Source organism: Salvia splendens, chromosome 2, assembly GCF_004379255.2.
Source record: "Salvia splendens isolate huo1 chromosome 2, SspV2, whole genome shotgun sequence".
In the NCBI taxonomy this organism is placed as follows: domain Eukaryota; kingdom Viridiplantae; phylum Streptophyta; class Magnoliopsida; order Lamiales; family Lamiaceae; genus Salvia; species Salvia splendens.
The window spans coordinates 35,510,784-35,535,804 of NC_056033.1; the positions used below are offsets into that span (position 1 = coordinate 35,510,784).

The 25,021-nt window shown below is 36.0% G+C and overlaps 3 protein-coding genes across 3 annotated transcripts; 2 read left to right on the forward strand and 1 right to left on the reverse strand.

Moving 5' to 3' along the window:
- Positions 1-6: 6 nt before the first annotated feature.
- LOC121765443 (40S ribosomal protein S21-2-like) lies at positions 7-2,242 on the forward strand. Its single transcript, XM_042161613.1, has 5 exons — positions 7-21; positions 446-525; positions 1,016-1,099; positions 1,237-1,369; positions 1,990-2,242. Exons 3-5 carry the CDS (start codon positions 1,050-1,052, stop codon positions 2,053-2,055), a joined length of 249 nt encoding a protein of 82 aa, XP_042017547.1. The 5' UTR covers positions 7-21; positions 446-525; positions 1,016-1,049; the 3' UTR covers positions 2,056-2,242.
- Positions 2,243-7,866: 5,624 nt separating this feature from the next.
- On the reverse strand, positions 7,867-9,490 carry LOC121765453 (CAX-interacting protein 4-like). The gene is made up of 2 exons (XM_042161624.1): positions 9,350-9,490; positions 7,867-9,151 (listed from the first exon to the last, which is right to left on the reverse strand). Exon 2 carries the CDS (start codon positions 9,138-9,140, stop codon positions 8,136-8,138), a length of 1,005 nt encoding a protein of 334 aa, XP_042017558.1. The 5' UTR covers positions 9,141-9,151; positions 9,350-9,490; the 3' UTR covers positions 7,867-8,135.
- An 8,373-nt stretch (positions 9,491-17,863) lies between these two features.
- Positions 17,864-21,754, forward strand: LOC121768841 (uncharacterized mitochondrial protein AtMg00300-like). Its single transcript, XM_042165412.1, has 2 exons — positions 17,864-18,397; positions 21,642-21,754. The coding sequence occupies exons 1-2, from the start codon at positions 17,864-17,866 to the stop codon at positions 21,711-21,713; spliced, it is 606 nt and encodes a 201-aa protein (XP_042021346.1). The 3' UTR covers positions 21,714-21,754.
- Positions 21,755-25,021: the final 3,267 nt, after the last annotated feature.

Consider the following 25,021-nt stretch of genomic DNA (forward strand, 5'->3'; position numbering starts at 1 on the left):
ATCCGGTCTCTTAACTTACTTGTAAGCTCTAAGTTCAAGTGATGAGCAAGAATTGTTGATACATTTTTTGATTTTATTATCTGAAATTTTCCAAGTACTCACCTTATGTAATCCCTTATATCAGCTATAACCTTTAATAGTTTTATTCTTTCTTTCTGTCTATGATTATGTCCATATACAAAATTCTCCTAGCCTCGCCTAGTTCATTCATTTTAAATATGGTTTTGAAGTCTATTTTATTAAATGATGAGGTTTTAATTAAAATTTATAAAATTTTAATTTTCAATAGCTTTTCTCTACACAGAAGATAATTTGGTGGCTATCTTTTTCTTTCTTTCTATTATTTTATTTCCTTAATATTCACTATTTTTAAGAATAAATATTCTAATTTTAAACAGTCATCTAAAAAAATAATTAAACAATTAAAATATTCCGTGGGTGTTAGGGTTTTGGGCTGCTTCTCATATAAAAGGATCAGAAAAGCCGCCCATCGTTCAGCATCTCCAGCCTTTGTTTCTGCATCAGGTACTCTCCCTCAGCCCCTCTCAGCTCCTCTCCGATCTATTTATGTAAATGTTGATTTTGAAGTAATCGCCCAACTTTGCTGGCGAGATTCATATCATGTTTAGAGATTTGAGAAATTGTAGTATTTGTAAACTTGTCAATTTTTAATGCTACCCTATCTGCGCTATTGCTATTCTCATTGATGAAACGAAGGTTATTTTTTTAAAATTTTGAAGAAGTCTCTCTTAACGAGGAATGCTAGTGGTGGAGCGTGGTTCGTTGTGCTCTGCACGATTGTAATTCATCATGTCATACTTGTAGCTATTTTGATGCTTGGTTTCATACATACCTTAATTTGTTATAAAAAACGATTGTTTTAATACTCGAGGCAGTATAAAATATGCGGTATTGATGGATTGGGTCCTGTATAATATTGATGGGCGTGAGGTCATATTCTATCACTCTTCGTGATCCACATCAAGATGTATTAATTGGTGTTTCATTGACTCAGGATTTCGTAGGAGTGCTCAAAAGACTAAGCAAATATGCAGAATGAGGAGGGACAAAACATGGACCTGTACATCCCAAGGAAGTGGTGTGTATAAATAATTCTTTGCCGACATAATTTCTATTCTTTTATCCATTTGGAAAATTGGCAGAGATTATGTATAGAATTGCCAAGAGGTTGATACATATATGACATAACTAATTATATATCTTTTGTTGATGCAGCTCGGCCACTAACAGGCTGATCACTTCCAAGGATCACGCCTCTGTCCAGATTAACATTGGTCATGTTGATGAGAGTGGCAGATACACTGGTCAATTTTCAACTTTTGCTCTTTGTGGATTCATCCGTGCCCAGGCAAGTTTTTTGTGCATTTTGTCATTAGTTTCATTGAGTGAGGCTTTGCTCTTATAGAAACTTTGTTTGATGATAGATACATTGCTTTTGAGATTTTGGAAGAATATTCTAAATATTGGCGAATACGGTTTAGGAAAAAAAATACTAGAAAAGAATATTCTAAATATTGGAAGACACAAAGATGCTTTATGAAATTTGCAAAGATAAGAAACTTAAGTCTTAAAATTTCCCTATGTTCACGGTTCTTTATTTGGATGACAAGGATAAACCCATCACTTGCTATCTCAGCAAATCATGCTACTATGTTGTAAATATTGCTGCAATTTTTTGCTCTATTCTCTATGCTTCAGATATTGTTGCATTTCTGCACTTTTTAGTTCTTACTGGTCAATAGCATAAACTGATTGTAAGATAATTATCTCAAAATTATTCAACCTTTGCTCTAAAATAGTTCCATAGGTGTTCAATCTGAGCCTAATTAATGTCAATTATGGTTCTACACTTATATATCCATTTTAAATTATGGTTCTCTCATTTTGCTGACGTTGGAAGTTTCATATGCTAGAATGTGAATGGATTAACAAGCTTACATTTTTCTTCCTTTTTCATGATACGTGCAGGGTGATGCTGACAGTGCGCTTGATAGGCTGTGGCAGAAGAAGAAAGTTGAAGCCCAACAGCAGTAGATGGGCCTTTTTTTTCGGAAGTTGTCATGGATGTTTTTCCGAGTACTATGAGAATTCTCAGATGTGCAGTTCACAACACATCTATTTACATGTTTGCTTAAGTTAGTATTAGTGGATTACGAGCTTCCTTTAACCTTGTATGTTCTGTTCCTTTTATTTTGAAATACAGTACATCTTTTGTTCATCATTATGTTCTGTTCCTTTTTGTTAGTTGAGAAATCATGCAGACTGTTAACATGTTGCTATATAACCCTATTCATCGACTTAATGCATATTTTCATACATGTAGTACTAGTATTATTTATTTGGTAGATATGATTTTCGTGTAGGAATGGGATCGTCGATATATTTGTCTGAAATAAAGTATAATTATCAGTAAAGATGCAACGGATGACATAAACTAAATAATCCACGGGTGTTGTGTCATTCTCAACTCAATTGGTTTGCAGAATATTGGTTAGTTGGAGACTTTGTGGTGTCTTTATAGAGTTCTACAATTTACTTATAACTAAAATCCTTCATAAGATTATAATGAAATGTTATCCACTTTGCTTTTGCTTTTGCTTTTTTTCTATTTCAGGGATACCATATGAATTTTCATATGTATCACATTTAGGGGTGGGTCGGTACGGTATACCGTACCGACCGTGCCATACCGACCTATTTTGTCCAAAATATTTAAAATAACAATTCAAGTATTCAACTATTTAACAAAAGCCCAAAACAATAAAACTTCATCACAGTCAAATCTTGTTCATAGCATTCAAATTAATAAAACTTCAACATTCAAATCCAAAACAATATATGAAGTCACGATCAACAACAATATCTTCATTTCTTGCAACCTCGTTGTCTTCATTTCTCAAAATTCCACAAAAAATCGTTGAAGATGACCCTGCATTTGATAACCTTTATTAATAGTCGAGCATAATCACAATACACAAACAACCAAACCAAAATAAAGCAGTTTCGAGGAAGAAGGATTTACTCAAATGGGCTGCCACTGCCAAGGATTTAATCCTAATAGTCGAGCATAATCACAATACACAAACAACCAAACCAAAAGAAAGCAGTTTCGAGGAAGAAGGATTTACTCAAATGGGCTGCCACTGCCACTGCCACTGCCACTGCCACAATCCCAACTACCTCTTCCAACAGCAGCCAACTATTTTTCTTAACACCCCCCACCAAAAAAAATTAGGAGATGAAATTTGTTGGATAATATTAGTACCTCATCGTTTGTTGGATCAAGTAGTAGATAAAACTTGAGAATCATCTTGACTCATGTGTGCATCTACAAAAGAAACACAAAAGTAATTAACATCTATAAGACAAAGAAACTTAATAAATTAAAGTAACACTTGCTCTTTTCAATTTCTTCAATTTCTTTATACAAATCAAGGTCATCATCAGTTGGATCCTTATATAAGCTGAACTTATCTGCTTTGAGCCAATCATTCGTGCACACCAATGCCTCTACCATTTTTGGACTCAAGTTGGTCCTAAAAGGATCCACAACCCTTTTACCCAAGTTTTTCATGCTATATTGAAAATAATTACTAATATAATAAAATTAATTTTTAGATAATCTTATTATTATCATTATTATTATTATTAATTCTTTTTATAATTTAATAATGTATAACCTGGGTATAATATTCATAAAATTACTATGCAATGAAAAAATAAAACAAGAGCTACACTATATAATTATTAATATACTTAGTTTAATCTATACGTATATAATCTTTCATATTGTTATTTTAATTTATAGTTTCAACTAACAAAACTGAAGTTATTCTTACACTTTTATTTGTCTAGATTATTTTTGCATATATATTGTATATATTTGAGAAAACCAATAATTTGCGTGTGAGATGATCGAAAATAATTGCAAAATATGATTACAAATTAAAATATACAAGTATTAAATATTTTTATACTACTCCTATACATGGAATGTACATAAACTATTCATATAATTTAATTGTGTGTGGTTATATAGATTGTTCCAATAGTTTATACATCTAATTGGAATTAGGGATATGTGTATTTCCATTTGTCACAATTTTATTGATATGGCATACCAAGTAGGATTGCCAAGTTGGTATTCCTTGACCATGGAATTTTTTGTCAAGATAAAGATATGTGGATCAAATATTTAGGGATAATTAAATTTTTTTTATGTCAGATCTACTTCAATATAAATCCAAATTGAAATTTAAATAGGACCTTTTATTTCATTATAATTAGCTAAACAAAACTGAAGTTATTCTTAAACTTTTATTTGTCTAGATTATTTTTGCATATATATTGTATATATTTGAGAAAACCAATAATTTGCGTGTGAGATGATCGAAAATAATTGCAAAATATGATTACAAATTAAAATATACAAGTATTAAATATTTTTATACTACTCCTATACATGGAATGTACATAAACTATTCATATAATTTAATTGTGTGTGGTTATATAGATTGTTCCAATAGTTTATTCATCCTTCAATTTAAGTAGTAGTATATAAAATACGATAACATACAATGAATTAAACACTAATTAAACGATTTGATTCATTTTCAGCTGCACATACTTTTAATTGAAATTTTATGAAATGGGACGAAGAATAAAACAATTTTTAATTACTTTGTATATTTGGAATATGACATTTTACAAAGAATCATATACTAAATGGTGTGAGTTAATACAAATTCTTTCAAATGTGCTTTGTTGAAACATATTCTCGAATCCCGATATCGTATTTCCAATCTTCTTTCGGTGTTATGTGTTATTGTGTTTATTATATTTAATAGGATGAGTTGATAAAAAAATAATTGTGAATTTGTTTGAATAAATTATCATTTGAATGTTTAATTTTATTGTATTAATGAATGTATTAAATTTTTTAAATATAATATATATATATATATAGGGTCATGATCTATGGCAAACACCTCTTAACCATATAACTAGAGAACAAATTATAGCCACAAGATCAAAAAAATCAAGGGTTAGTATTAATTTTCGAATTTAAGGAGAAATTAGTTCTCTCAATCACAAATTTACTCCACAATAACAAGACGGGGGTATAATGGTCATTGCATAGCCAAAATTAGGTTACGTCAGCTTGTGAGAGTCAAGGTCGCCGACTGTTTCAACCATAAAAAAAATGGGGTATGACTATGAAAACGTGGACATTCCATGAGTGAGGTCGAAGCCGCCGCAGAGGGCGGCGGCGGTGAACATCCAGGAGTTCCCGCTCAAGCTGAGGAAGACGACAAGGGTTTTGGTGGTGAAACCGACAGTGGGGAAAGCTGATGAGGTGCCGGTGTTGGAGAATATAGTGACGGATAATCGGAAGCTAATTAAGCTCGACGTGTTTGTGAACGATGAAGATGATAAGCCGGAGGAGGTGGATAGGGCGGAGTATGCTGGGGGTTTCACGCAGGATACAAACGGCGGATACAAGCTGTAGGAGGTAGTTTATACTTGTGATTGTGTGAGGGATTGGGTTTCGTGGAGGTTATAGAAAAATAACAATCAAATTGTAAACGCAGAGAATCAATTTTGCATTTACGCATTACTATTTCATAATTCATTCGATTACAACCATATTGGTATTCATTATTCGGTATACATAAATGCTAAATCCCCAATTAAATTTGTTGATTGCCAGGTTTCTGTTAAATCATTTATTACTACGCCACTAGTTTGATTCCTAACCTTCTCCGCTCGCAATTCTCTCGTCAGATCCGCCCAGATTTAAAAACGAGATCAATCCAACCCCACACATACACTAAATTCATTTAAAATCATGCTAATAGTGATTTGTTTTGTTAACAAGAGTGAAGTAAAATCATGCTAATAGTGATGTGTTTTGTAAACAAGAGTGAAGTAAAATCATAATAAGAGTGATGTGTTTTGTGAACAAGAGTGAAGTAAAATCATAATAAGAGTGATGTGTTTTGTGAACAAGAGTGAAGTAAAATCATAATAAGAGTGATTTGTTTTGTGAACAAGAGTGAAGTAAAATCATAATAAGAGTGATGTGTTTTGTGAACAAGAGTGAAGTAAAATCATAATAAGAGTGATGTATTTTGGGAACAAGAGTGAAGTAAAATCATAATAAGAGTGATGTGTTTTGTGAATAACAGTGAAGTAAAATCGTAATAAGAGTGATGTGTTTTGTGAACAAGAGTGAAGTAAAATCATAATAAGAGTGATGTGTTTTGTGAACAAGAGTGAAGTAAAATCATAATAAGAGTGATTTGTTTTGTGAACAAGAGTGAAGTAAAATCATAATAAGAGTGATGTGTTTTGTGAACAAGAGTGAAGTAAAATCATAATAAGAGTGATGTATTTTGGGAACAAGAGTGAAGTAAAATCATAATAAGAGTGATGTGTTTTGTGAATAACAGTGAAGTAAAATCGTAATAAGAGTGATGTGTTTTGTAAACAAGAGTGAAGTAAAATCATAATAAGAGTGATGTGTTTTGTGAACAAGAGTGAAGTAAAATCATAATAAGAGTGATGTGTTTTGTTAAGGATGATATATTGATTTTTCAGTGTTCTCTGTCACCCTTAAATCCCAAAGTACAAGTTGGGTCGTCTTTAAACTTATATTGCAATTAATCCTTAGAAACAAATAAAAATGAAAAACACACAACATTTACTTTATTTTGTTCACATATATCATTTTACATAAAGCTCACCCCTTAACTAAAAATCAATTACCATTCAATAATTCTATTAATCTGAAATCAATTAACAATCAACATCAATCAAATCCATTAAGCAAGAAATAACCAATTTGAATGAAATAAATGAACAATTCAATAAATTCGTTTAGGTTAAAAAATCTATCTCCAAGTTTTCGTATGCTTCAATATGCTTCTAATTTTATCATCTCTCCAGCGTTTCCTGTCCACCTCCATGCATCTTCATAACCTTCATTTCATCGGTAATAGTCCCTATCACATTCATCGTACACTGCAGCGAATCCCGCCTCTCAGCTCCTCGCCGGCGCCATGCCGTCTCCGTCGGAAAGAAGCGGCGAGTTATGTTTCAGCAGAATAGGCCAGCCGATTTCCGTGTGATGCATCCGCCAGGGGCGTTTCCTCTTCCGCGATTGAGTCTGGCGAGATTGCTCGATTCCACCAATTCTATCGCAGGTAATTGAAACTTTTTGATTTCCTAAAATACCCCTATACAGTTTTTATTAACTAAAAATGTTTACTTATTTTAGTCATTGGATTAAGATGATGTGTGGCTGAGATTTGTTCTCTAGTTATACACTTAAGATTAGTTATATCTTGATCACTATCCTATATATATATAAATGTAATATATATATATTACAACATATTTAATATTAATATATATATATATAATAATCTATCGGTATACCGGTATACCGTGGATTCGGTATACCGCGGTATAGCAAAATTGATACCGTTACCGTACCGAAACACTACGTTACGGTATCATACCGTACCGGAAACTGCGGTATACCGAAAAATCGGTATTTTCGGTATTTTTCCGGTACGGTAAGTCCGGTATTTCGGTATAATTTCCCACCCCTAATCACATTGACCAGAATTCGTTATATATGGTCAATTAGGGATCACATCCATCCCTTAATAGGACCGAAAAATCGGTATTTTCGGTATTTTTCCGGTACGGTAAGTCCGGTATTTCGGTATAATTTCCCACCCCTAATCACATTGACCAGAATTCGTTATATATGGTCAATTAGGGATCACATCCATCCCTTAATAGGAACCAAATATAAAAATATGACATAATACACAGTTAAACAATCTGTAATGGAATTATGTGTAAAGCCAAGACAATAACATCCATACATATGAAACATGGGTGTTCTTACAATCGGAAGGCAAGAAAACGGCTTCAAAACAACAAACTAAGCAAAACTAAAGACAGTGCAAATAACGCAAACCACAGTCTGCTGAGCTATCTGTTTCCATCAGCACCACACATTAAGAAATTGTTACGAAACTCAACACTCACAACACAGCGCAATCGTAAAACAGAATTTGCACAACCTCCATTGAAGCAAGCTAGTCCTCTCGGCGTCTATGGCGCCTGCTCTTCTTATCAGACCGCTTCTTGTCCCTTCCCACTCGACAATCATCCGATTCACTGTCACCAGAGCCAGGCGCTGAATCCGCCCTGTGACTCCTACGCTTATGGCGCTGCTTCACAGTATCATCAGACGAATAATCATCCCCATTACAGTGACTCCTCTTCCTCCTCTCCTTACCTCTTCTCTTCCTCCGTTTATCTTCCTCCTCATCAGAGGAATCATCATCCCTCTTCCTCCGTTTCTCCTTCCTCCTCTTTTTCCTGCTTGAATCCTCATCATCAGAGTCGCTGTACCTTCTCTTCGCACTCTTTCTGTTCTTCGATCTCCCTCTCTCCCTCTTATCCTTCTTCCTTCTCTCCCGAGCATCACTCTCCGACCCATCCTCGTCCTCTTCTCTATCGCTCCTCTTTCTACTCTTACTGCTCCTCAACTTCCCACTAGCTTTTCTCCCAAACTTCTGAGCTATAGCACGCTCCATCTCCGAATCATAATCCGTATCCGAACTCTCACTCTCCTCCTCCTCACTGCTATCTTCACTCTCCCCGGCCGCACTCTTCTGTCGCCCCTTCAATTTCTCACCTTTCAGCTTCTCCAATCCAGACAACACCGCGGCTTGGATGGCATCATTATCCTTAATCAGCTTATCATCATCGGTCTTAGCACTCAAGAAATTCCTACACTGGAAAGTGAGATGCCCAACCCTCCCACACTTCTTGCAAGAGCCACGCGCCTCATCTGCGTTAGATCCCGTGATTCGAGCCAGAGCGAGTAAACCCTGAAAGCTAGCATAGGCGTTTTCCTGTTCACCCTCCGAGGCGGCGGCGGCCTTCTGAGTGGAAGCGTTGCTCTTCTCTTCCTTGTTGGGAGCGTAGGGATCGTAACCGATTGCACTCTGCCATATGCCGTGGGTCTGTAAGGCAGCGCTGCTGTGCACGCGGTTGTTCGCCGGCATGCGAACCCTCCCTGCGGTCGCCGGCATCTTGGCGAGATCTGAACGGACGGGAAATCGGGATATTTAACAAACTAGGGTTCGAAATTAATGTTTGATTGTGAAAATATGCGATGAATATTAGGGTTCAGAAATTAATCCCGATTCACAAAAGGAATTGAAACAATAAATCACACAAAATCAGAAGTAGAGCTAAGACGGAAATGGGAAAAAGAATTGAGATTATAAAAAATAAGAACCTAGAGGTCCGACGGCGGCGGCTGAAGATCGACGACTTTTGAATTGCGGTTCTGGTTATCTCCAAATTGTTACCCTCTTTTGGGAATTTGTGATGATCCTCAAACGCCAATAATTTAAATAAATAGAGAAAATTAAAAGCTGCTTAACGAAGTCGGTGAAGATATTGGGCCATTCTAACTATTACGCATATTTTAAGTTTGGCCCATACTTTTTAAACAAATATGGCCCATCATTTTTCCTCTTAAAAACAGATTAGAAGTAATAAGTTTAACACTTGCACTTAAAAATTTGAAATATTTAGTTTAAGCAATGAATCCACCGTAAAAGAAATTTGATGATTATGCCTAAACTATCAACCATAAACCGAGAGCTTCTTGATATGAGCCTAACGTATTGATCAAAAATTAAAAAAAAAGTCCTTGATACGAGCAACAAAGCAATTCCAAATTGAAGATCGTTACAAGTTAGGTATTAAATTATATGATACTTAACTTGAGGAGGGGTGTGATAAACAAAATAAAAAGCAATATAGAGAATCTAATGTACCAACAAAGTCCAAGATATTGAAAGAAGTCATCTTTCCTAATTTAATGTTAAGACTTATGTTACTAAGTTTTTAGTGGTAACCAATGCAAGATGGCTTCTAAATATAGTATATTGAACTTCCACTTATATACTCCTTCCGTCCACGAAAAATAGAGCACATTTGTCATTTTTGGTTGTCCACGAAAAATAGAGCACATTTAAAAAATTAAAGTTTTCAACAACTTATCTCTTATTAATAATATGGACCTCACATTCCGCTAACACTACTTCTCTCTTACCAATAATATGGACCTCACATTCCACTGACACTACTTTTCTCTTACTTTTTTCATTCTTTCATACTTTACCAATTCCACTTTAAAACTCATGTCATACACAATGTGTCCTATTTTTTATGGACGGATGGAGTAGTATATATGAAGACTATGCAGTCTTTGACACAACAATCCTAGGCAATGTAGCCTTCAAAGTTTCATTGCTTTTCTCTTCATAGTTCTAAGTACGCAATTATTTTCCGCATTCGATTACAACACGATCAATATTAAGATAAGGAGTTACCCTGTCAAAATTGGACTATAAATGGCAGACGGAGGGAGTACTTGGAAATTTTTTTATAGGTTTTTGTTTCTTTCCTACCTGTATAGTATACATAATTACTCCATTCTTGTGGATATGAGCTTACCCCTGAAATATATAGATTGACACTAGATGGCTGACTAATACCAGTATTTATGCTGCTGCCTGCAGCCTTGTCTAACACACTTATAATATCAGAAAGAAAACAAAATTGTTGTTTCCACGACATTAGCTACACAGTTGCAAAAGCGATGATTCCACGATGCAGGAATAGGAATTAGGTCTAAATTCCACAGGAACCTCGCATAGGATGCATTTCCATTCATCAATATCAACCAATTAATGTGATGGGATACACAGATGATGCCCCAAGTGCTCTCTCAGGAGTCAGAATAGGATCGAGCTCTTGGTTCCATAGGCGTGTTCATCCACGAGACCCTCTTAATTGGATTATTGAGCTAAAGATCTCTTCCAACACGGATCCTGTTGGGAAATCCTGCATTGGCCTTCTCCATCAAGGACGCAACAAGACACGGCGTAGAAGCCCTTCTTAGCATCGTACTTCTTCATCTGTCATCAAATTACATCGGTGATGCCACGCCTCATTTTTGGCAGCCATGATTAATACTCCCTCCGTCCCACGTTACTTGGGCGTGCACGTTTCTTTTCGGCACGAGATTTAGGAAAGTAGTAAGTTAAGTAAAGTAGAAGAGAGAATAAAGTAAGATAGATGAAAGAGGGTAAAGTAAAAGAAAGAATAGAGTAACTTGATTAGATATTTTATTTTTAGCTAAAAAGAGAAATGACTAGTAATTATTAAGTACTATATACTCTTGGTAGTTCCTTTTAATTCTTTTCTTGTTCCCTATCATCGCCAAGCTAGAGATGGTCTTTATCTTGCATTCTTTTTTTTTTACGATCAGGGAAGAAACTTTAACCGGAATATATTGCATTATTATTGTCATGAACTACTTAAGTCTTTCCGAAAGCATAATTTGAGTTCAACTTAAACCTTAACTATTAGTAGAACAAAACAAGAATGCTAGATAAACAACTGAAGGAATAACTGATAAACAACTGAAGGAATAACTGATAAACAACTATCAAACTCAAACTCAAACTCATTAATTTTACCATAAATTTCACAAGAAGTAGTGATTTACAACAAACTCAAACTAAAAGAATATTGTATCACCCACTTTTTATACTCACAAAATCTCAAAAAGTAATTTGGATAGTATAAACTCATAATCGGATGAGTTTTGAGGTAGTGTTGGAGCTATTTACTTAATTACTCTATTTAGGAATTTGGAGATGGTCTCAAGATGAATAGTACGTATAAGTTAATCAAGTCCGGCAGATGCGGCACAGCAGCAGCAACCGGAGCAGCGCCACAGTACTGACTACTAGCATACTCTTCCATCGGTGCGGATAGGCAAACATGTAGGCCATATACAAAACTCCCCGCGGCTTCCCCAACTTGGACGATATCGGAAGCGCAATATCCACCGCCATATTTCCCCGATAATAATCCAGTAACTCAACGGACCCCACACTTTTACTTTTGCTGAACCCCATCCACACACATCTCTTGCACTTGATGCATGCAACCAGGGTTTCTTCGCTGCCTAGGCCGACCTCGAATTCCATTGTAGAGGTTCGTCTTGGGGCTCTTGAATATCTGCGCTGATCGCACCGTGATTTTGAGCTGCATCTTAATTTGGATTCCAAGATTCAGATTGGATTATACAATTCAGATAAATGTGTGCAAATATATAGATTTGGTTGGGGTTTCTCTAAATTATTGAAACCCTTACCCTAATTCGATCGGGTCTCGACTTAATCAACAAATCTACCGCAATTTTTAATCACAATATCACTCTAACGGTCACCCACAACATGATATGTCAAAAGATATGCTAATATTTACTCCGGAAAATAAGTTATCTGGATATTATTTACCAATTTGTTAGACCAAGTAGGTAATTTACAAATAGCATAAAGAATAGCGAGTAATTTAAAAGTCTATTTTAACAAATAGCATAAATAATGGTAACTTATGACATGCCACAACGTCTAACTCATTAGTACAACTTATATAAGCAATCGATGCAAACGCTCGAACCAACAATATTTAAACTAAAAATTATACTCGTAAACCATATTTACAACTCAATAAAAACTAATTCTTCAATCACCAATTCACCATGTTAGGTTTTATAAAAGGATTTCTACTAGTGATAATCTTATTTCTGGTACGTACCTAATATTCATATATCTTTTACGTTCATTAAAGTGTCATTTAATATCATTTCATCCACCACATAATTTTGTAGTATAATACTCACCCTATTCCTAAAAATGGAGTATAAACTTTTGGTTGGGAATGAATATTAATGTAGAGTTGATAATTAAAGAGAGAGGAAGAGATAGAGTAGTAGAAGTAGTGTTATTGGAAAGTGAGGTCTATATTATTAGTAGTGTAATTGAATTTGTTTAGAAAGTTCATAAATTTTTAAGGACATAATAAAAAGAAATGGTTCATATTTTTCGAGAACGAGGGGAATATTGGCATAAATCATTTCCAGTGGCGGACACACAGCCAAGGGAGGAAGGGCATAAGCCCTCCCCAAATTATATTTTTTTTATATTTTGTACTTCAAAAAATTTCAAAATGTCTGAAAAAATGTCTTTAGCTCTCACCAAACTATTGTATCTGAAGTCTAAAATGTAAAAGATTGAATAAGAAGGAGGGGCTGAAACTTGAAATTGCAGAAAGTTTTAAAAAAATGGATGTCATTGCCGCTTGAAGAAAAAGATGAGATAACCAAGGCTAATTAAACTAATAATAATAGTAAAATTTGCAAATGTCAAGTCCCCTACCTATAGGCTACACTCATATCACGTGTTCTACATTTATTAGTACGTTTTAGTGTTTTACAAATGTTTAATTGTTGCACTGTAATTTAAAAATATTAGTCCCTTTGTCCTAACTAAGTTGAGACAAAACTTTTGGATACGAAGATTAAGAAATTGTGTTGAAAAGTAGGAGATAAGGAATAAAGTAGGAAAATATAAATGAAAAGTAAAGTAGATGATGAAATAAAGTAAGACTGGTTGGATATTTTATTTTTTATTAGAAAATGAAATGACTCAACTTAGTTAGGACATCTGAGTACGACTCAACTTAGTTGGGACTAAGGGAGTACATGTTTTCACTACTCTTATTAAATACAGTTAAATACAATAAGTTCAAATATTTATCTTTTGATTCATTAGTCATTTTAAAATTTTGATAACCTTTTTTTATCATATAGTATATTATTAATGACGTGGATTCCATCCACCGCAACTAATACTATTTCAACTAGTTTATCAATTTATGTTTCATACTATATCAATTTCACTATAAAACTCGTGTCGCTGCAGAAATCTCTATTTTTAAATGACGAAAGAAGTATATACGCCCTCCGTCCCTAAAGAATATGTAATTTGGATTCAGCACGGATTTTAATGTAAAATTAGTAAAGTAAGAGAGATATAGAAAGAAAAAATAATTAAAGTATTGTTAGTGGAGAACCCACCTCATTAGAGAGAAAAGTGTTTCCAAAATTAGAAAGTGTATATTCTTGTGGGATGAGCTAAAAATGAAAGAGTACATATTCTTGTGGGACGAAAGAAGTATTAATTAAAAAAATTTACTGTACAGCCCCTCCCAGAAAATATTTCTGCGTCAGCCACATTCATTTCCAACTTTGATGATAAATATTTTATTTTCATTCTTAGAATTACATCATATTAATTGGTTCATCTTTAGTTCATATTAACCCACATCTTATACTAATATTTTTTTTGTTAAGAAGGATTAATAATAGTTCTCATCCACCCTTATAATAATTTGAGCCATCGACCTATCGATTGAAAAAGAAATGTTCTTGTGAACTGAAGTGCGCTTTTTGATCTTTTTACTCAATTGCGTTTTATGAAATTACTTTTTATTTATTTACTACTATTTATTTATTTATTTATTTTATCTATCAGCTCTTTCCTCATATATAATACAGTACTTATTTGTTTTGACATTATGGCTTTGCATAGAATCATATAAATATATAAATACTACAGTATGTCGTTATTTAGAGTTTGAAAGTTATACTTTGATTATTTTCTTTTTATTGTAGGAGTATCATTTAAATTTTAACGAATCACATCTCGTCAAATCATATTCATACATCACTATAGTACATGACCTATGCCAATTAGCATCTGGTAGAGCACATAGAATCATCCATTAATCATTATCATCATATATATCACACATTTGCTAAACAATTAAAACAATAAAACTCTGCGTTACTCCATCCTCGGTAGACAATTAATGGAGTAATAAGATAGTGACTCCTATAGGCGTTAACATAACTTGTTCACTATCAAATCCCTCTACAAAAATAAGTGAACGAATAATACTTAAGACAAAAGTGGAGCTATCACATATGCCAGACAGCAATACGAAGCTTCTGTGTCATTCCAAGTATAAGAAACACATGAGATATAAAACAACAAAACAAGACTCAATATTTGCATAAAGGGTTGGATGATTAAACGTCTTGCAGCTCCTATGATAGGGCTGAATTACTGCCGTGTCACTTCTAGGTGTCTTGGAGAGAAACACTACTAAGATCATCTAACATCAAATTTTATATTTAGTATAGAAAACTTCTCCAATCATACTGCATGGTCTACCGACAAGAATATTTAGGAGTCAATCGAGAGTGATAACATGATAAAAAAAAGAAAAAAGAAATCAGCCTTTATGAGATGTTGATTCGTACCAAATGGGAGAGTTGAAGGTAACCTATTACGAACATGGTATATCCAGAGGCGGACGCTGAAATAAATTTTAGTAGAGACTTTATTAAAAATTTTATTGCTAACAAAATATACATATTTCCTCTGTTCGTGAAATATTGTTCATTTTTGTCATTTTGGTCCGTCTTTGTTGTCCACTTTGTTTTTTTTTCTATTTTTATGGAGTCCACTTTCAACTAAATCATTATACTCACATTCTATCGTAAAACTAATATTTAAATGTGGCATCCACATTCCATTAACTTTTTCCACTCACTTTTCTTCACATTTCTTAAAATCCACGCTGAGATGTGGACAACATTTCACGGACGGAGGGAGTATATATATAAAAATTACTTCATCCATCCTAAAAAAATATTAGTTTTACTATTTTGAGCCGTCCCCAAAATTAGAGTATAAATATGAAAGTTTTTATAAATCACTACGACTAATAATGTGGATTCCACAATCCACTAATACTATTTCTACTGCATCTTTCCTCTCTCTTGCTTTTTTTCATCTCTCTTATTTTATTAATTCTTGTCATTTATATATTTTTTTAAACAAAAGAAATATATAATAATAATAGTTATTATAAAAATGCATACATATGTTTTACATATAATTAATCCAACACAAATTTAACTATTTTGATAACCTTTTCAGTTTTCAATAGTCATTTGAAAAAAAAGGTAGTGTCAGTTTAGTATACAATATTTACAAGTGTTACTACTTGATGGATGATAACTTTACATTTAGTGGCACTTTTTTATAATTATTTTAAATCTAAAAACGTTCCACAACCACGTATTTAATGAAAAAGTAGGCAATTGACATTTTCAACTTTATTATTATTATATTCATTTAAGTTTAACAATTTATCTACTCCTCCTTCCCAATTATACAGAGTGGCCATTGATGAAATGTAGGTAGTTTTCTCGGTAAATTTAATTTTCAGCCCCTCCTTTTCATTAAATCTCTAACAATTAGACTTCAAAGAAATCAATTTGGTGAGGGCTGAAGATACTTTTCAAAAAAAATTGAAATTTTTTACCATACAAATATATTAAAAAGAAAAGTTTGGGAATGGCTTAAGCCCCTCCCCTCTTGAACGTGTGTCCGCCAGTGCATATCAATCATCATAACCTCAACAATGTACCGACCGGGAATATCTATAGCACATATAGCATGATACTATCAGACCAAAAAAACAATATTTTTACTCTCTCTCCTAATTTATTCTCTTTCACTTATCTATGTATTCATTGTTGTAGTTTGTGGTTGATCTTGAGCAACCGAGGGCTCACGGTAGATAGAGTGGGTTAGCAGTAGCCGATTAATATGGAGGAAACAAGAAGGCTAGCTAATAAACTAGCCGTTGGAGATGTTTTACTTTCTGTTGTAACTTAATGAGTGAATTCCATTCACTTAGTATAAATGATAGTTAGTTCATTGTATTAGTTAGTCGATTACTTCTCTGTATTTTTCGAATAAGATTCCTTCACTTTCCACAAACACTGTGTGTACATACTTCATCTCCAAAACTCTCTCAAATATCTAGAATCGATTATCAATCTTGAATCAAGTTCTTGGTTCTAAATCAACAATTGGCGCCGTCTGTGGGAAATTCTTTCGATCTAGATTGCGTTGATGGCGGCGAGGCTTGAGGCCGAGAAATTCACAGGGAAGAACGACTACGGTCTTTGGAAGATGAAGATGCGTGCGATTCTTGTGCAGCAAGGTTTATCTGCGGTTCTGGCCCCGGTGGATGCGGAAGGCAAGGGAAAGGCTGCGGCTCTAGACGAGAAAGCTCAGGCGAAGATGGACGAGATGCAGATGAAGGCCCATAGTGCTGTGATTTTGTGCCTGGGCGACAAAGTGCTAAGGGAAGTGCAGTTAGAAACTACGGCCGATGTAGTCTTGGAGAGGTTGAATGAGGTTTATTTGGCCAAGTCCTTGGCAAATCGGTTCTACATGAAAAGGAGGCTTTATTCCTACACCTTTACAGAAGATAAGTCCGTCACTGACCAACTCGAAGATTTTAGCAAATCAATTGATGATCTTGAGGTTGTGGATGTAAAGATTAGTGATGAGGATAAGGCCATTCTTGTTCTGAATGCTCTTCCGGCCTCCTATGATCAAATGAGGGATGCCATTTTGTATGGGAGAGACAAGGCGATTACTCTTGCAGAGGTTCATGCTGCGTTGATGGCAAAGGAGTTGCAAAAGGGGCAGTAAGAAGAGCAGATCCCCAGCCAGAATCTCTGAATATCAAGAAGTTTAGCAAGAAAAATTTCAAGAAGAAGCCGGATGAGACAAAGGCTGATGTTTCTGGGGCTAAAGGAACCCGGTCTTGCCACTGGTGTAAAAAACCAGGTCATATAAAGAAGGACTGCTTCACTTAGAAGAAGAAGAAGGCAGTCGAAGATCAGTCTCATAGCAATGTTGTCAGCAATGACAGTGATGAGGTTGCAGAGGTTATTAATGTGATGGAAGATAGGGAATTGGGATCTTAGATAATGGACTAAGGGTGCTCTTTTCATATGTGCCCCAATAAGGAATGGTTCTGGGATATGAAGGAATGTGAGGGTTCTGTTCCACTGGGCAACAACAACACTTGCAAGATCAGAGGAGTTGGTAATGTTAAGCTCAGGCTGAATGATGGCTCTGTCAAGGTATTATCTGAGGTGAGGTTTATACCAGAGGTCAAGAGGAACCTAATCTCTCTAGGAACTCTTGAAAGAAGAGGTTATCTGTTCATTTCAGAGAAAGGAGAGATGAAGATCTGCAAAAACTCGCAGGTCAAAATGATGGCTAGAAGAAAGGGCAGCCTGTACTATCCGCAGGCTGAAATGCTCACTGGAGAATCTCATGCTAGCATCAAATCTGATCTCAGGTGCTGGCATCTCAGATTAGGTCATCCTGCTAAAGGAACTTTGAAAGCATTGATCCAGAAGGGAGCTATTGATAGTAGTTCAGAAGATAAGCTTGGACCATGTGAAGATTGCTTGCTTGGAAAAGCCAAGAAACTCGGTTTTCCAGCAGGTAAACATACATCAACTTCACCTCTTGACTATTGATGTGAATCAAATTGTACATTTTTATTCCCCTAACTTTACATGATTTATATAGTTTGATGCTTGCAAAAGTGTGTTTTATGGTGTAGGAAGAGGAGTAAATGGTGAAACAAAGAAGGAAGCTCGGAGGGTGAAAAGCTGTGCAGAAAGCTGTCAAAAGTGGCCACCCGGCCGGGTTAATTTCATGCCCAATAATTCACCCGGCCGGGTGATTTTCGCGAGGCATGGGAAGTCCAGGAGGGGTCGATTTCATGTCACCCGGCCGGGTGATTTTTCAGTTGAAAAATACCACCCGGCCGGGTAGTTCATTTTAACTGCAATATTGCAGTTTTGTGGCGGTTTGTAAACAGAGTAAAGGAAACGGATGGGACGTGACACGAAAAAGAGGGAAAGGAAAAAAGGTGTCAGGGGGTTGAAAAAGAAAAGGAGAAGAAGAGAGAGGGAGGAGGTGATGTTTTTTGATAGAAGGAGTTGAGGTGACGTTTTTTGGGGGACGGTTGACGAATTTGGACGGAGAAAAAAAGAGAGAAAAGGGAGGAAGAAGAGAAGAGGAAGTTCCGGCCAACTTTCCGACGATCCGACTCCAAATCCCAACTCCACTCACGAGAGCTTGAATCCTACGGTTTTAATTGCAAAATTCACCATGTGTATAGGCTAAGCTCTCTATGTTGCTCCAAGTTGTAATCTAGGCTTGTATGGATGTTTTTACACCATTGATTTCATATGTTTGTGTCCAACAATGTGCTCAATATTTATTCACTATGTTTTTGGCTAATAACGTAGTGATGTTAATTCATCTGCTATTGTCTCTTTAACATAGTTTAGGATTGATTGATTGTTGGATTGCTATCGAATTAGAATTGTTCAATTTGATAGTGGATTAAGTAGGTGACTATAGTAGATGATCTTTTATTCCCGCGCTTCCGCAGGAATTTAATATCATTGAAAATTAATTCATGGAACAAGTGTTCAACTGACTGTGAATTATTCGTCGCAAACATGTTCAGTGCACGCGATTAGGTTGATGTTTTAATCCCTTCGTATGTTTCATTGTTAAAGGTGTAGAATAATACAAGCCTCGTGAGCAACTTGGAGTGACATCTTTCTCCATTTTCGTACCTTAGTTTGTAAATTTAGTTTATTAATTTTGTCAATTCTTGTTAAATAACCTACGCCTCCCTGTGGTTCGACACTCGAAGTACTACAGTCGACTCTGTACTCTTGCAGATAGATTGTAATATTAGAGCTATTTTATTAAACTTGTGTGTTAATAATCCATTAATATAAAAGCTCGAAAATTACACTCGGCCGGGTGAATTATTAGGCATAAAATACACCCGGCCGGGTGGCCAATTTTGAGAGCTTTTCGCACAACCTTTTCACCATCCGAGCTTCATTCTTTGTTTCACCATTTATTCCTCTTCCTACACCACAAAACATACTTTTGCAAGCATCAAATTATATAAATCATGTAAAGTTAGGGGAATAAAAATGTACAATTTGATTCACATCAAATACCCCCAAACTTATTTGCTTGTTCGTCCTCGAGCAAGATCACAATAAACACAAAACTTTAAAGCTCAGCTCACAAAAGTTGTTCCAAAAGTTTTCATGAGAGTGAATCACGTAGAGACATGAATGACAAAATCTAAACCCCCAACAATTTCAATCAAGATTTCCCACTCTCTAGAACCATCACTTATCAACCTAGAACTTCAAGTCAAGGTGCATGTCAAAGTAAGTCCAAGCATAGGATCATACAACTCAAACCGTCATCATTGACTCATCAAGCATTACTTATCACATAGACTCGCGGATTTCAAATCAAACTTATTTAACTCTACCAAGCTATTTACAAAACATCCACAAAATGTCAACAAAAAGTTCCAAGGTCTTAATTCAAGGTTGTAATGGGGCTAAGGATGAGGTAGGATAAATATGGATAGTGAGCTCAAAGGCTACAAATTTGAGTGCCAAATTCTTCCCTCCTACAACTTCCTTCCAAAGATCAAACAACAAAAAATTACAACCAAATTCTCACTCCACCAAACTTGAGATCTAATCTAGACAAGATTACATATTACACAAATAGAAGCTCTTACTTTATTTCATCAAACTTTTTCAAAACTTGATGTGTAATTTTCGAGCTTTTATATTAATGGATTATTAACACACAAGTTTAATAAAATAGCTCTAATATTACAATCTATCTGCAAGAGTACAGAGTCGACTGTAGTACTTCGAGTGTTGAACCACAGGGAGGCGTAGGTTATTTAACAAGAATTGACAAAATTAATAAACTAAATTTACAAACTAAGGTACGAAAATGGAGAAAGATGTCACTCCAAGTTGCTCACGAGGCTTGTATTATTCTACACCTTTAACAATGAAACATACGAAGGGATTAAAACATCAACCTAATCGCGTGCACTGAACATGTTTGCGACGTATAATTCACAGTCAGCTGAACACTTGTTCCATGAATTAATTTTCAATGATATTAAATTCATGCGGAAGCGCGGGAATAAAAGATCATCTACTATAGTCACCTACTTAATCCACTATCAAATTATCATCTGAACAATTCTAATTCGATAGCAATCCAACAATCAATCATTCCTAAACTATGTTAAAGAGACAATAGCAGAGGAATTAACATCACTACGTTATTAGCCAAAAACATAGCGAATAAATATTGAGCACATTGTTGGACACAAACATATGAAATCAATGATGTGAAAACATCCATACAAGCCTAGATTACAACTTGGAGCAACAAAGGAAGCTTAGCCTAAACACATGGTGAATTTGCAATTAAAACCGTAGGATTCAAGCTCTTGATGAGTGGAGTTGGGATTTGGAGTCGGATCGTCGGAGAGTAGGCCGGACCTTCCTCCTCTCTTCTTCCTCTCTTTCTCTCCTTTCCCTTTTCAGCCGTCCACTCTCTCTCCCTATTAAAAAACGTCACCTCCTCACTCTCTCCTCTTCCCTTTCTCCTTTTCTTTTCCAACCCCCTGACACCTTTTTCCTTTCCTTCTTTTTCGTCCCCTCCTAGGGAAAAGAAACTGCTGTATAAACCGCAAATCTGCAGTTCAAATAACTACCCGGCCGGGTATATTTTACAGCTGAAAATTCACCCGGCCGGGTACCTCATTTTGACCACTTTCTGGAATTTTCGTGTTCTAAACATCACACTCGGCCGGGTGAATTATTAGGCATAAAATACACCCGGCCGGGTGACTATGCACACTCGGATCTATGGGGGCTGCACCTGTTAAAAGCCTGGGTGGAGGAAAATATTACATGTCTATTATAGATGACTATAGTAGAAAAGTGTGGATATATGTATTGAGGGAGAAGTCTGATGTTTTTGCTACTTTCAAATTTGGTGTAAGGAGATGAAAACTGAGAAGGATGTCTGTCCTAAGATCTTGAGAACAGATAATGGCTTAGAATATCTGTCTAAGGACTTTGATGCTTTTTGTCAAGATAAGGGGATAAGAAGGCATAGGACTGTCCCTGCTAACCCTCAACAAAATGGGGTAACAGAGAGAATGAACATGACTCTTCTAGAAAGAGTAAGATGTATGTTATCTTCATCTGGAGTTGGGAACCGTTTCTGGGGAGAAACAGTCTCAACTGCTGCTTATTTGATAAATAAGTGTCCTGCTTTTGGGATTGGAGGTTCAGTTCCAGATGAGTTATGGTATGGTAGGAAATCTGATTACTCAGGGTTGAAGCCATTTAGATGTAAGGCCTTTGCACATCAGAAACAAGGGAAGCTCAGTGCTAGAGCAATCCAGTGCATTATGCTTGGCTATCCCAAAGGAGTGAAAGGCTACAGGCTTTGGTCTATTGAGCCTAACAACGACAAGGTGATAATAAGCAGAGATGTGGTCTTCCTCGAAGACAAGATGTCTTTTCTTGCTGAAAAATCTGAAAAAGGGCAGTTGATGCTCATCTTGAGGTGGAGTCAGAGAGATTTTCAGAGAGTTTGGCTGATCAAGGTCAACAGGAGTTTGTTGATTTGGGTGGAGCTGTCCAGGATCAGCAGAAGAGTGATGAAAATATGCAAGCTGAGCCTCCACTGAAGAATTACCAGTTAGCAAGAGACAAGTCTAGAAGAGCAAATGTGAAGCCTCCAGCAAAATTCAGTGATTATGAGATGTTGTTTTATGCTTTACATGTTGCTGAACAGATTGAGCTCACTGAACCTGGCGCATATGATGAAGCAATGAGAAGCTCAGAGAGCAAACAATGGATCCAAGCAATGAAAGAGGAGATAGAGTCTCTGATCAAGAACAAGACATGGATCCTTGTTGAGAATGCTGAGTTCAGAAGAATCATAGGTTGTAAGTGGGTGTTTAAAAAGAAGTTTGAATCTGCTCCACAGGAGAAGGTTAGATTCAAGGCCAGGCTTGTTGTAAAGGGATTCAACCAAGAAGAAGGAATAGACTTCAATGAAGTTTTTTTCCCTAGTTGTCAAGCACAACTCCATCAGAGTATTGCTGGCTATTGCTGCAAAAGGGGATTGGGAGCTAGAGCAAATGGATGTAAAAAAAGCTTTCTTAAATGGAGATTTAGAGGAGACAATCTATATAGTACAACCCCAAGGCTTTGAAGTTCCAGGATCAGAAAACAAGGTGTGTATGCTAAAGAGGAGCATCTATGGGCTCAAGCAAAGTAGTAGGCAATGGTACTTGAAGTTTAGAGAAAGCTTGACAAAATTTGGCTTCTGCAGATCACTCTTTGATATCTATGTTTTTGTAAGGAAGCAGCAAAACAAGGCTCCAATCTATCTTCTACTCTATGTGGATCATATGCTGATATCAAGGCCAGACATGAATGAAATCAGAAAGGTGAAGAATCAGTTGAAGGCTGACTTTGAGATGAAAGATCTTGGACCTGCAAGAAGAATACTTGGAATGGACATAGTCAGAGATAGAAGCAAGAAAAAATTGTGGTTGTTTCAGACTGACTACATTAAGAAAACCTTTAAAAGGTTCAAATCTGAGAATATGAAAGGTGCAGCAACTCCACTGGCAGTACATTTCAAGCTATCAAAGGAACAGAGGGCCAGTAGTGAGGAAGAGAAGAAAGAGATGGAGATGATCCCTTACTCCAGCATTGTTGGCAGTATTATGTACATGATGATTTGTACACGTCCAGATATTGCCCATGCCATCAGCACCACTAGTAGATACATGGCTGGTTTTGGAAGACAACATTGGAATACTTTGAAGTGGTGTATGAGGTATCTGAAGGGAGATGACAAGCTTGGTATATTGTTCACAGGAGCAGGTGGAGCAGAGAAAGAGCCTCTAGTTGGTTTCTGTGACTCAGACTATGCAGCCAATCTTGACACAAGAAGGTCCCAGACAGGATATGTCTTCACCCTATTTGGATCAGCTGTGTGTTGGAAGTCAAGTTTGCAGAATGTGGTAGCTTTATCAACCACAGAGGCGGAATATATGGCACTCACATCGGCTGTGAAAGAGAGCAAGTGGTTGATAGGCTGATTTCTGATTTTGGCATTAAGCAGGATGGAGTAACAATGCATTGTGACAATAATGGAGCTATTTGCCTAGCAAGACATCAGATGTTCCATGAGCGTATGTGCGGCTACATTTCATCAGAGATGAGGTTGAGAGTGGGAGGATTCGTGTGGTAAAGATTGACACTTCACATAACCCGGCTGATATGTTAACAAAGCCCCTCAGCAAAGAAAAGTTTAAATATTGCTGCAGGTTGATAAATTTGTGTACTGCTGATTTTTGAAGTGGTTGCTGGATCACCCAAGGTGGAGATTGTTGGAGTTTGTGGTTGATCTTGAGCAACCCAGGGCTCACGGTAGATAGAGTGGGTTAGCAGTAGCCGATCAAGATAGAGGAAACAAGAAGGCTGGCTAATAAACTAGCTGTTGGAGATGTTTTACTTTCTGTTGTAACTGAATGAGTGAATTTCATTCACTTAGTATAAATGATAGTTAGTTCATTGTATTAGGGATCAATTCTTTTTTTGGTAAAGGATTTTAATGGAATTCCATTTTAATGAAGAGCATTAGTCGTATTCCGCCTCAGGGAGTGACGCATAACTCTTATGCGTCACTAACAAAAAGACGCATAATCCTTATGCGTCGCTATTAAACGACGCATAATCATTGTGCGTCGTTAGTTAATGACGCATAACCATTGTGCGTCGTTTATTAGAGACGCATAACACTTATGCGTCGTTTATTAGAGACGCATAATACTTATGCGTCGTTTAATAGTGACGCATAACTCTTATGCGTCTTTAGTTATCGACGCATAATACTTATGCGTCGTTGGTTGAGTTTTAAAACGGGCAGAAGGCAGAATCAGGCAGAAACGCGACGAAAGAGGCGAAGCAGGCGAGGCAGGCGATTTCCGACGAATCCGAGCAAAATCCGGCGAATTACCACCATTTTGCAACCATTTTCCGGTAATTGTTCTTCAATTTGGCTAAATACATCCTTTAATGTTTAATTTGGGCAGGTTTTCCGTTATTTAGTAAAAGTAGGGTTTTTGATTAAATTGATGGATTTTTGGTATTTTTGTGTTGTTTTGTTGCATATAAGTAGCGATTATGATGAAATTATGGGTT